Consider the following 12580-nt stretch of genomic DNA (forward strand, 5'->3'; position numbering starts at 1 on the left):
CCGTTATATCGGCCCACGATGCAGTCTCCAGCCACAGACCCCAAGCTCTCCCCGGCCCCATGACGTCGGCCTTGTCCAGCACGGAGCACTCGCCGGTTCTTGCGCACACGCGCTTGCCACGAGGAGCATGGCTACTATTCTTGTCCCTTGTCCCTTGGTGATGTTGCTTACGTCTTTGTTTACTTCCGCCGTTTCTACAGTACATCTTTCGTCTCCACGGACAAGGCTGCTGGTGCCTGCTTGCTCCTGTCTCCTCCTACCATAGACCTGCTCGTTGGTCGGCTCGACTCACCACGCCTCGAGCCTACCCAACGCGTCAGAGCAACATCAATTTCCCATCTATCCTGCAGAAACTGGACTCCTTAAGACACACAACGGCAAGACAAGCCTGCGGTATTTTACCTCCCCTTTAGACCAAGAAATTAGACCAAGAAAATGAAGTAAGGGTTTCAACATCTACTCGAGAAAATATACCTCAAACAACCCCCTACTACAAGCCCAGAGTCCTTTTATCCCGCACCGTGTCCACCTCTTGTCATCTCGTAGGGGAATATCTCGGGTACAGAAGAATTCGCGAAGAAAAACAGCTCATCCCTGGCCGGGCATGGTGGAAAGGGGGGCCGTTCGCCCGCCCAGCGTCCGAATCGACTGTCTTCCCCCATCTTACCCGGCCTCCTACCACACAGAAACGGAAAACAAGACTGTACAGTGCTCCCCCTACAGGGTGTAGATGAAGTCGGGCCGCTTGTCACCGAGGGCGTTGATCTCGGCGACCGTCTTGCCCTCGACCCAGTGGTCGCGCTCCCCGTTTCTGCGCTTCCTGTTCTCGATGCCCAGCAGGGTGTACATGAGCAGGCTGCCGCCCAGCATGCACACAACCAGGTAGGCGGTGACAGTGCCGTGGCCGATGAAATAGCGCGGCGGGTCTCGGTAGATGTTGCTGCTGACGATGCCGTTGAGGTTGCCCCAGCCGATGACGAAGCCGAGGACGATGCCGCGCTTGTAGACGCCCTCGACGTTGTTGGCGACCCAGGCAATGGTCAGGGAGATGCTCGGGTAGATGCCGCAGGCGCCGAGAAAGGTGCCAAAGTACTGCACGCCCGGCTTCGTCGACGCCATGAGCATGATGAAGCCGGTGATGCCGACGACGGCGCAGCCCACGTTGAAGACGCCGCGCTTCTGCGTGCGGTCGGACCAGAAGCCGACGACGACGGTCAGCACGGCGGCGACGGCATAGGGCGGCACGCTCAGCAGCTGGTTGCGGACCACCTGGGTGCTGTCGGTGAAGCTCATGGCCTGGATGATGCTGGGCAGGAAGATGCTGAAGGCGTAGAGCGGCATCAGGGGGCCCATGTAGATGAGCATGCCGGCGTACGTCTTCCAGTCCTTGACGGCGGCCCAGAAGTAGGCCATCTTGAAGTCCTCGTGCTCGGCCGAGTGCTGGCCGTCGCGCTTGAGGCGCAGCAGCACGCGCGCGCGGTCGTCCTTTGTCAGGAAGCGGGCCTCGTCGGGGAAGTCGTGCACCATGAAGAAGGAGGCGAGGCCAATGGCAATGGTCAGGCCGCCCTCGATGATGAAGATCCAGGCCCAGCCGGGGATGCCGCGGAGGCCGTCCATTCTCTGGATGGCCGCGGCCAGCAGCCCGCCAAAGGAGCCGGCGACGGCGGCGGCCGAGAAGAAGATGGCGGCGCGGACGCCAAACTCGTTGCGCTTGTACCAGCAGCTGAGATAGTAGTTGATGCCCGGGAACAGGCCGGCCTCGCAGACGCCGAGCCACCAGCGGGCGGCCATGAGGCCCGAGAAGTTTTTGACGAAGCCCATGCCCAGCATGCAGGCGCCCCAGAGGATCCTGTCGGCCGCGTCAGCCGCCTTTTCCCCTCGGCGCGCATGGCTCCACTTACATGATGGACGGGATGAAGATGGACGGGCGCAGCCGCTTGAGGAGGAAGTTGCACAGGGCCTCGAAGATGGCGTAGGAGAGGAAGAAGATGGTCAGCGTGGCCGCGTACTGCTCCGACTTGGGATTGATGCCCAGGTCGCGCTCGAGGTGGGCGATTTTGGCATTGCCGATGTTGGTGCGGTCGAGGAAGCAGACCAGATAGAGGAGCGAGAGCTGTCCGCGCCAGGGTGAGCTTCTTTTCCCCCGGCGTGCACGACCCGAGGAGGCTCTCGCGTAGAACGTACCCAGGGGATGAGCTGAAGGTCGAGCTTCCAGAGCAGCTTGCGCTCCTGAGGGCGTCATGTCTCCATCAGCACCCACGTCGTCATGGCCAGGAGGAAGAACATGGCGCGCGCGCGCAACTCACGGCCGCCTTCTTCTCGAGCTCAGATAGACCGGCATCCGGGTCGACGACGTGGCCGACGTCGGAACTGGACGAATTGTCGATGATGGGCTTGCCAATCGAGCTCATCTTTTCGGCGTCGACGCTCATGGTGACGGCGATGAGCGGTAGACGAGCCCGAGGAGGGGAAGCCGAGGGGGGGTGAGAGCGCACGCGGGCGCGCCGGGCAGGCAAAGGAGACGACGAAGGGATGAGAGCGAGCAGAGGAGCGGAATGTCGTCAGCGCGTTGGTTGATTACCGTGTGGTAGGAATAGGTCGGCGGGCAAAGGCCCTCGTCGTCAAGCCCGTCTCGCTTCTTTAGCGCATGTGGCGCCGAAGAGCAGGTCAGGGGATGCGATCCTTTTCTTCTCCTACCTGCTTATGAGGGGCGGGAAGAAGCTCGGCGAGGATGAGAAAAGGGGGTGAATAATGAATGGGAATCGAGCATGAACAGGGGCGAGGGGATTGGGAAAAGACGCCCGTCTTGGTGGTGGTCCTGCCACTGCTGCTGCTGCTCCAAAGCGGCACGCACCGGCTGGCATCCATCAAACCCGTCAATGGACATGCAGCACGGAGGCTATCGGGGCATGTACATAGATTTATTACCTGGGCCGTGGGAAACGGCTGGCCGCGGCTAGTTACAGCCCAGCCAGCAATGGCCAGGAACATGCATGCATACAAGCCTTGTACATGTGGCCGTTGTCTGTGACGCTGCGAGGTAAGTTATACCGAGTAGTTTCCAGCGGCCTGTCTGTCGGCCAACTGAGGAGCAAGCAAGGATCCCCTCCATCAGCCAGACCCTGTCGGGCTTGCACCTCGATGAACGCGGGGGAAGGTTTCCATCCTGGCTGTACGAGGGGGAGTCGTTATGTCTCGAGGATGCCACCAGCATGGATGATAGATGATACAGGGGCAGGGAAGCAGGCATTTTGATTCTGGGGGCCCCGGCCAACAAGACCAGGACCAAGACATACCTAGACATGCAAGGTACTCCGCTGCCAGCCCTACCCTGTTGATGTTGTTGTTCTTCCTCGATAGCTAGCTATGCCCAACAGCCTCGAGAGCTGCCTTTTCTCTCGTAATACCTTCCCTCCACATATTCCGGGCGCACCGACTCATAAGCGAAGCTTGCCCTCCGTCTCGGCCTACGCCTGCTGTGACGAGGTTGAAACCAAACGCCGGCAACGAGAGCCGGAGGGACGGCAGCGGCTCAAGGCACGGAGAATACGGGATTCCCCCCCCGTCTGCTGTACCGCGCCGAGAGGGGAAGACGAGACGGACTGTTGGTTGCTGCGAGACTTGGACATGCACCGGGCTGCATGTACATCAACAAGGATGGACGGACTCTATTACTCCAACACTGCACTGTCCTCGGCGGCACAGCATGGCCACTGAACTGACTGATGGTTCTCCAACTGCCCAGTACAGATACATCCGTGGATGTGACTGATGAATACCTCCGACGTGCAACATGCATGTACGGTAAGCAGGTTGCTTTGCAGCCTCTGGACCGCCCGGGCCAACAGCAACGGACAGGCAGGCAGGGGTTCTCTCCAGCTCTCTCTCTCCGACGCCCCGACTCCCTTGAACCAGCCCGCCTCGTGGGCCGAGACACAAAAGACGCCCGACAGCGTTGCACACCGACGTCCATGCACATATTGTACTTGCCCTTTACTGTACCTGAGGTTTGAGGTTGCTGCATGTGTATGGTGGCCTCGAGTAAAGGAGGATCTGGACAGTAGCATTCCGTCCTGGTTTCGGACTGGCCCCCTCCCTGGTCGGATGGACGGAGGGTGGCCACGGCTGTGGATCGCCCGTCGTCAGCGTCGTCGATGCGCCGTCCGCTTCTCCAACTCTCTCCTAATTACAGTCTGTACAGTACATGCTGTCCATGCTGTCCATGCATGGTCATCGCAGTCATTCCGCCTGCAGCGCAACGTCCGCTGCACCACGTCCCGCCGCCCCCCTGCGCCATCCACATCGGGCGTCGTCTGCCTCTGTTCTTCCTCCTTGCTCTCAGCAAAAGGGCGTGATTGCTTCACCCGGCCCTGTTCCAAGCTGCTGCCACGCGAGCCGGCCGCAGTGCGACCCCAAGCTGTGGGAGGGCCGGAGAGCGCGACACGCCCGTCAGCATCATCACCGCCATGGACTTCATCGTTCGGATCTTGTTCAACCTGTCTCTATTCCCTCAGCCATGGATGCTGCCCCTTTGTATACACACAATACACACAGTCGAATCATCAAATAGCCAGGCCTGCGACGTGGGCACAGTGCGCGTCTTTTCTCGCTTGCGCGCGTGCCTCGGGGCCGGAGATGGGTTCCCAACTTGATGCTTGTCCGTCGATCGGTTTGCTCTACCCACGGAAGGCGACTTTTTTTCCCTCTTGGCCCGCGACAAGAAACTCAGGTGCCCTAGCTATGTATGATCTATGGAAGCTGTGACGGCCTAGCACCGTCACACCCCCTTTGCATACATGACCCACATGTTGCTGAGCCAACGGCCCACACGTACGGAAGGCATATTTAGGGAGAGGACACCCAGTTGTATTGTTCTGTTCTCCTTTCTCTTCTTCAGAGCAGAATCTTCGTAATAGAGTCCACAGCCTTCTGGCTCAGTCCGTGACCGTCACACTATTCTGCTCTCTACCACGCCATCGCTGCCGAGCGATTCATAAGAACGCCACGACTTTACCCCATGCCAAGACTGCGCTCGGCCGGCCCACTTGAACAGGACACGGCCCTCCATAGATCGCAGCTCCCACGACCCGTCTTACCAAGCATCGAAGATCAAGACCAAGACCAAGACCAAGACCAAGACCAAGACCAAGACCAAGACCAAGACCAAGACCAAGATCAAGATCAATACCAAGACCAAGACCAAGACCAAGACCAAGACCAAGATCAAGACCGAGATCAAGACCAAAGAAACAGTTCAGGGACCATCGAATCGCACATAACCATCCAGGAAGGACAGGGACCTAAAATGGCTGACAGAACCAATCAGGAGGGCAGCAGCGGCTTGTTCACCGAATTGTCTCCCGAGCAGAGACAGCAATTAACCGACCACATCAGCCGAGAAGTGGCCCGTTTGGTCGCCCAAGTACGAGTGACCGAGCCAAGAGACAGCCAATATGGTGAAGATGAAGTCAGCACACCAGGCCAACGGGAAGGAACAGCCTTTGACGACCGCGAAGAATTCCGGCCGTCAGGATATGCGGCCCTTTTAGCCTTCCGGAGATATGAGTCGATGGATGGCACCAACCCAAACTATAGAGAGGGACGGAAACGTCGGGGAGAGAAACCCACCATGTTCTCCGGCGAAGGGACTCTCGTTTGAAAGCTGGATTAAGCAAGTAGAGGGCAAGTTCGAGGAGGACAACGATACTTTCGCCTCTGAGAAGACGCGGATCAACTTCGTGATTACGCGTCTCGAGGGCACCGCGTATAAGACCGTAGAAGGACGCCACCACTCGCTGACTCGGCCTTTCACAACATTGGCCGAACTAATCCAGGTCCTCCAGACAGCGCACACAAACCCAAACAAAGGCGCCGACGCCCGCGCCCAGCTGCGTGTCTGCAAATACGATTGGAAGAAGGACTTCAATATTTTCTTGGGGGAATTCAACTCCATGTACGAGGCGGCGGGGTACCAACCTTCAATGCAGAAACAGACCCTGTGGGACTCTCTTCCTGCTCCGGTCAACCAAGCGGTGGTCGAGAGGGTCTACGATACGAAAGTGCGCTACGAGGACTTCTGTGAGTCAGCACAGCACCAGGTGTTCGTGGCCCGCCACAACTTTTCCGAAGCGCAAAAGAAGCGCAACCACTCTAGTAGTAGTGGTGCCCGAGGGGTTCGGAACAATGGCGGCAACCGTAACAATGCCCGTGGTCGCCACCGGGAACAAACTGGCAACGAAGGGGCTAGCCGGGAAGCTGGAGGGAACCGTATCTCCGAGGAAGAGAGGAACGTCGCCGCATCAATAACCTGTGCTACCGGTGCGGAGAATCTGGGCATATCGCCCCATTCTGTCGCACCCGCAACAACAACACCCGAAAGGCAACCACGAAGACCGTGGAGAGCAGGCGGCCCCAGTCAGCGCAGCGACAACCAACACCGCCACGGGCAAGGGCAAGGTTTGCGACCCAGACTCGAGCAGTTCGGAGTCGGAAAACGAGTAGGCCAGGACAAAGTCTCGTTCCTGGCCGACTTGGTGTCTGTGATTGGAGCGGCGGATTTGGACAGACTCATAGGGGGCAAACAGCTGACAATCTCATCTCGCCTTAAATTGAACAACATGTCTATTCTCATTCGTGCCCTTGCAGACACCGGAGCGAGTATGTATCTCGCCATTAACCATAGGTTAGCGAGAAGAGCGGCCTCACAACTTGGGGCCCAGAGGAAGAGGCTTGATCAGCCAATTCACCTAAAGGATTACGCGGGAGTCAAGCACAAACACCCGATCAAGGAGGTTTTTATGGACTTCGAGATTGATGGACGACTCTAAAGAACTTACCATTCTTGGTCGTCCGGATGGACTACGACATCATCATTGGCAGGAAATGGTTTGAACAACACAGGGTCGCCGTTGCGCCTGGACTCAGGAAACTTCTCTGGTCATCAGGACGGGAAGGCGCGACGAGATTATCGGGCCGAAGACGAGACAGTCTGGGGAAGCCGTCCTGGCGAAACCCGACGATTCCAACCACGCGAGTCGACGCCGATAATCCGCAGCAAATCCGCGCTGTTTCCGGTACGGAGCCTATCCAAGGAAGGGGAAAACGGACGACCAAGAGGACGTCATCCGTGACTGTGGTCGCCTTGCTACCGACCAGCGTCTGGCCGGCCAGGAGAGCAATGCCGGCGGGCCGCCAACGTGTTCGGCACAAGCGCAAGCCCCAAGAATTCATGAACTAGCGTCTCCGGGAGCAAAGGGGACCCAAGTCGACCAGAGTCAATTGCCACAGGATGGACCACCCCACGACCACGACTCTGCAGGCCGACGGGGTGGTTGCCAGCTTTCTAAACCCGCAACAGGACCGGGAACTTCAGGGCTGCTGACAGCCCGCCTTAAGAGAATTCAGAGTGCATCGCGCCTCGGAGAATTGGCTCGAAGAAGTGTTACGGTGGCTCACGTGAACCCGCAAACGCCAGAGATGCCTAAGGTACCACCGAAGGACACCCGCCCAGTTATCCCACTTCCACGGGGTGAGGATGACGAGACGGTCCGCCTGATCAAAGAGAAACTCCCGACCCCGCTGGGCCATCTGGCTGGATTTTCTCGAAGAAGGAGTCTAACCAGTTGCCTCCTCTCCGCGGCCCAGGGAGGGACATGAAGATCTACCTGACCAAGCCATTGCCAGAGCGTTCGAGAGGTGTCTACCGCAACCCACATCATCTAGACGAACTACTCCGAAAGACGATTCAAGATTACCTGGACAAGGGTTTCATCGAGAGCTGCTGGCCTGGATTTGCCTCACCAGCCTTCTTTGTGCCCAAGGGTGACATGGGCATGGATTGGAGATTCGTGATCGACTACCGGGACCTCAACGACGCCAGTGCAAAGATGAAGTACCCCATGCCTCTGTTAGAAGATACCCTGGTAAAACTAGCAAGCGCCAAGTTTTTTACAAAAATCGACATCCGTCAAGCCTTCCATAGGTTGCGAATGGCCCTCGAAAGTATGGATCTGACGGCATTTCGGTGCCGGCTGGGAACTTTCCGTTGGAAGGTGATGCCCTTTGGGCTGACGAACGGCCCAGCAATCTTTCAATGCTTTATCAACGACTGCCTGAGGGATATCCTGGACATCTACTGCAGTTCGTACGCCGACGACATCCTGATCTATTCAGAGTCGGCCGAGGAAAACGTGCGCCAGACCGAGGAAGTCATTCGACGACTGGCAGCGGCAGGCCTACAGGGCGACATCAAGAAGAGCTCCTTTTGCGTCACCGAGGTGGATTACCTCGGGCTGGTGATTAAGGCGGGGGAAGGTATCGCCCTTGACCCTAAGAAGAAACAGGCCATCCTTGAGTGGAGGCTGTCGGACCTAAAATCTACGAAAGCCATCCGATCTTTCCTCGGATTGGTTAACTTTGTCCGACGCTTCTCGAAAGAAGTAAGCGAGCTGGCGCACCCGCTCAACGAGCTCCTAAAAAGGGCAATCTTCAAGATCGGCAAGCAAGAGGAAGCGGCTTTTGAAGCACTCAAGGAAGCCCTGGTCCGAGCTCCCGGAATGGGCTTCTGGAAGATAGGCGCCCCGACTCGGATAGAGACTGATGCGTCAAAGCATTCGGTAGGCGCCACCGCTTTACAACAACAGAACGACAACTCATGGAAGCCGGTGGCCTACTTCTCCAAGACCTTGTCGTCAACAGAGACGGTATGGCCTATCCAAGACCGAGAATTCCTCGCCATCATCCGCGCCCTAGAAGAGTGGAGGCCAGAGCTGGTTGGGGGCCCTTTTGAAGTAGTAACGGACCATGAAGCTCTCAAGTACTTTGCGACAAAGCGGGTTTTATCATCTCGACAAGCCCGTTGGGCACAGATTCTGTCGGAATTTGACTACAAGATGACATACCGACCCGGGAAGGAGAACATAATTGCAGATGCCCTGTCCCGGAAAAGCGAGAACTTCGAGACCGTCAGAGCCAGAGACCTGGATTCCCGCACCATGGAACTGGTCCCGAACGATCGGGTACCCGCAGAAGTTCTCGAGGAGACACATGTCGAAGCTGCTCCCCTAGACATCGCGGCAAATTCTGAGGACCGCGGCCCAGCAGTACCTGGGGAGGCACCAGCCGGAGTGTTCCTTGTGGAGCTGATTGTCCGGGAAAATGAGAAACAGATTCCCAAGGAGGACCGGCGGAAGGGAGATCGTATCTGGGTGCCGGAGTACTCGTCAGAAGGGCTCGCACTGCGAACTGCCTTAATCCGGGAAGTCCACGAACCCAAATCAAGGGGTCATCCGGGAAGAACAAGATGAAGGCGATGCTGCGGCCGTTCTATTACTGGCCACGTATGGATGAGGATCTCGCGCGCTACGCACGCAATTGCCAGGCATGCCGTAGGAACAAGGTGTGGAAAGATAAGTCACCTGGATTGCTCCATTCGTTGCCCGTCCCAGAGGAACCTTGGCATACCGTGCTGGTGGACGGAAAGGACATGCCGAATGATCGAAATGGATTCGACTACGTTTGGACGTTCATCTGCAAGCTGAGCAAGCTGATTCTCACGATTCCGGGAAAAGACAGACACCGCCGAAAGACTGGCCAAGCGATATTACCGCCGCGTGTTTGGTCACCTCGGTCTACCGAAGATTTGGCTCTCGGACAACGGACCACAGTTCATTTCGAAATTCATGGCCAAGGTCAACGAGATGACGGGAACAGAGCACAAATTCGGCAGTGCCTACCATGCGCAGACTCAAGGAGGCGTGGAGATTACCAACCAGTATCTTGACCAACGCTTGACGTTTTACGTGTCGTATTTTCAAGACGATTGGAGTGAGCATCTGGCGGCGTTAGACTTCGCGCATAACTCCACGCCGCACGACTCAACAGGCATGACTCCGATCGAGGCCTCCCAAGGGCGAGCACCCCACGCGGCTTTCGTTCATATAGCGACCGACAAGCAGGTCGGGATTGGACCGACGCCCAAAAGGCAGCCAAGGACTTTGTGAATCGAGCCAAGAAAGTTTGTTCGCTGGCAAAAGGAACGTGGAAGCGGCTCAAAGGCGCCAGGAACGATCAGCCAATTTGAAGAGAAGAGTGCCCGATTTTGATGTCGGTGACTGGGTGTTTGTTTCGAAAGGGCTGGTCAACTGACAGGCCAACAACGCGGCTAGATTCTAAGAACGCGGGTCCGTTCAGAATCGTGGCAAAAAGGGGTCACTCATTCGAGCTGGACCTACCCAAAGGCATGAGGGTGGCAAAGGTGCTGCATGCCGACCGGTTGAGAAGGGCTGCGCGAGACCCGCTGCCGGGACAGCAGGTGGAAGCTCCGCCGGCCGAGATGATTAACGGCGAGCCAGAGTACGAGGTGGCGAAAATATTGTCGTCAAGGATCTCAAGGGGGAAATTACAGTACCGAGCCGAGTGGGCAGGACAGGACCCTGACGAGCTATACTACGACGCTGAAGGGTTCAAGAATGGTGCCGCAGCTCTCAGGCGGTTCCACGACGAATATCCCGAGGCACCTGGACCGCCTGTACGATTGGCAGAATGGCTGCTAGCCGCTGCGGAAGACAGGTGGGCAGAGAGTCACAACGATGACAACAAGGCTGTCGGCCGTGGGCATGAGCGACGGCGACTGCGACGACACTCGTGAGGAGCCATCTCCACCGTTGGTGTTCGACGGCTTTAGGGGTAGTGTGACGGCCTAGCACCGTCACACCCCCTTTGCATACATGACCCACATGTTGCTGAGCCAACGGCCCACACGTACGGAAGGCATATTTAGGGAGAGGACACCCAGTTGTATTGTTCTGTTCTCCTTTCTCTTCTTCAGAGCAGAATCTTCGTAATAGAGTCCACAGCCTTCTGGCTCAGTCCGTGACCGTCACAGAAGCCGTCCCTTGATTCTGCCCAACTTCTCTTCCGCGTCCACCTCGCGGGCATGTGACCGACTCTCGCTGTCTTGGAACCTATCCGCGTCAACGCCAATCAACATGCATCGCCATCTTGCCCGTCAAAGTACACGTGATGGACAAGCATGTAGTGTGCAGAGTACCACAGCAGAGTCGCAAAATTCCCCTGCCAATGAGGGAAAGCATGTTGCGTGCGACCCTGTGTGGCCGAGCGACAAGAGATGATTTGCCTGGTGCCCGCTGTTCATCAGCCGCGTCCCCCCCCCTTTTCCGTGGGCCGTCGGCCAGATGCCTGCCTCCCGAGGCGGGGAGCAAGCATGCAAAGAACCATGAAGACCCTTTCAGCCTGTATTCGGCCATGTAACAGCGGGCAAAGGAGCCCAACTTGTGGACCGAGGCGTCATGGTTCCCTAGCACCGCATCTACGGTACGCAAACGGCTTCGTCTGACTCCACCGCGACGTTATTACTCACGTCTTCTGTTCCTCCCTGGACCTTTGACTATTACTACAAGGATCAAACGATGCCGTGTCCCATTCGCTACATGGTCAGAGAGGGGGCAGGGGGACGGGATGGAGCGGGGCGGCCATGGTGGTGGTGGTGGTCGAGGTGGATTCCGTCCGATTTATTCGCACTCGGCCCCAACGACCCAGGCTTGAAAGAGAGCCGATTGTCCAGAAATCTCTTCTTGCGGCGGCCCGGAAACGACGAGACGAGGCGAGCCGCCCCTCCAGCAAGCAACAGATGGGCCAAGCGGCGGGTCGTGGTGGGTGGCATGGTGGTAAGCAGCCACGCACAGGCAACCATCATCCACAGGCGTTGCTTGCTTGCATCCTCCCTCCTCTTTCTGTCTCATCAGTCTTCCTCTTCTCTCGGCTCTGTTGCTGGCCTCCAGCCTCCCTCCTCCCAACGACACGAACTGGGACGCTACCAACTGGCATATGGACGTCATTTCGGCGCCCCAGGCTGCAAAGGCGACTGCGTGCGACTGCGTCCGCGCATTTGCATGTGCTGTGTGTCACCTTGCGTGCATACATTCTCTTCTAATCACTCTCGTCGCCGTCGTGGGCTGTATCTCGGCGCCGGCTCTTGCTTGTATATCGGGCTCCCGAGCGACCCCCAAAGTCGCTATCTGAGCAGACTCGGCACTGCAGTCCTAGATGCTGGTTGGTTATCCGCTGGTCAAAGAACGCCAGACTCGTTTCTTCTCTTCCCACAAACCTCTCCTTGACGGCCTCCACCAGTCGTATACTCCGAGGCGAGGATTGCACAGATGCAGTCGCACTTATACCAGCACTCGCCTTGACCGGTCGTCATCCTGTCGACGTGATATTGTACATGCCGGTGGCTTGCCAACTGGTCTCACTTCTGATTTCCATGCGACGAGAACACGGTGGCTTCCACGGCCGCCAATCTCTGCCCCATGATTCAACCGCAATGCAGATCCCGTTACACACTCACTCCGTCCCCCCAGTCTACTTTGGACCCTATTCTGTGCCATAACCCTCAGAGTCTACACGTGTAATTCGCACCAGACTCTGTCGAGGCCGACCAGCCCGGGGAAACGCCTCCGTGTTGGCCGCTCCGGCTCCGGCCCCCGCTCCGCCCCCCGCTCCGGCCCCGTCCGTCCCATTGTGCAAGACCTCCCAGAAGACGCCCAAGAGGAACATCCAC

General features: G+C 57.6%; 3 protein-coding genes across 3 annotated transcripts; 2 read left to right on the forward strand and 1 right to left on the reverse strand.

Annotated features, from left to right (window-relative positions):
• Positions 1-717: 717 nt before the first annotated feature.
• Positions 718-2432, reverse strand: HRG_02078 (major facilitator superfamily domain-containing protein; the record flags this gene model as incomplete). Its single annotated transcript, XM_044860549.1, has 4 exons — positions 718-1849; positions 1902-2113; positions 2185-2229; positions 2307-2432. 4 exons carry the CDS (start codon positions 2430-2432, stop codon positions 718-720), a joined length of 1515 nt encoding a protein of 504 aa, XP_044724182.1.
• Positions 2433-4466: 2034 nt separating this feature from the next.
• On the forward strand, positions 4467-6501 carry HRG_02079 (uncharacterized protein; the record flags this gene model as incomplete). The annotated part of the gene is made up of 5 exons (XM_044860550.1): positions 4467-4533; positions 5071-5252; positions 5327-5422; positions 5646-6318; positions 6380-6501. 5 exons carry the CDS (start codon positions 4467-4469, stop codon positions 6499-6501), a joined length of 1140 nt encoding a protein of 379 aa, XP_044724183.1.
• Positions 6502-7652: 1151 nt separating this feature from the next.
• HRG_02080 (integrase core domain-containing protein) lies at positions 7653-10146 on the forward strand (the record flags this gene model as incomplete). The annotated part of the gene is made up of 5 exons (XM_044860551.1): positions 7653-7906; positions 8141-9206; positions 9570-9825; positions 10063-10089; positions 10133-10146. 5 exons carry the CDS (start codon positions 7653-7655, stop codon positions 10144-10146), a joined length of 1617 nt encoding a protein of 538 aa, XP_044724184.1.
• Between the last annotated feature and the right edge of the window lie 2434 nt (positions 10147-12580).

The sequence above is a fragment of the Hirsutella rhossiliensis genome, assembly GCF_020360975.1.
Source record: "Hirsutella rhossiliensis strain HR02 chromosome Unknown scaffold00002, whole genome shotgun sequence".
Classification (NCBI taxonomy): Eukaryota; Fungi; Ascomycota; class Sordariomycetes; order Hypocreales; family Ophiocordycipitaceae; genus Hirsutella; species Hirsutella rhossiliensis.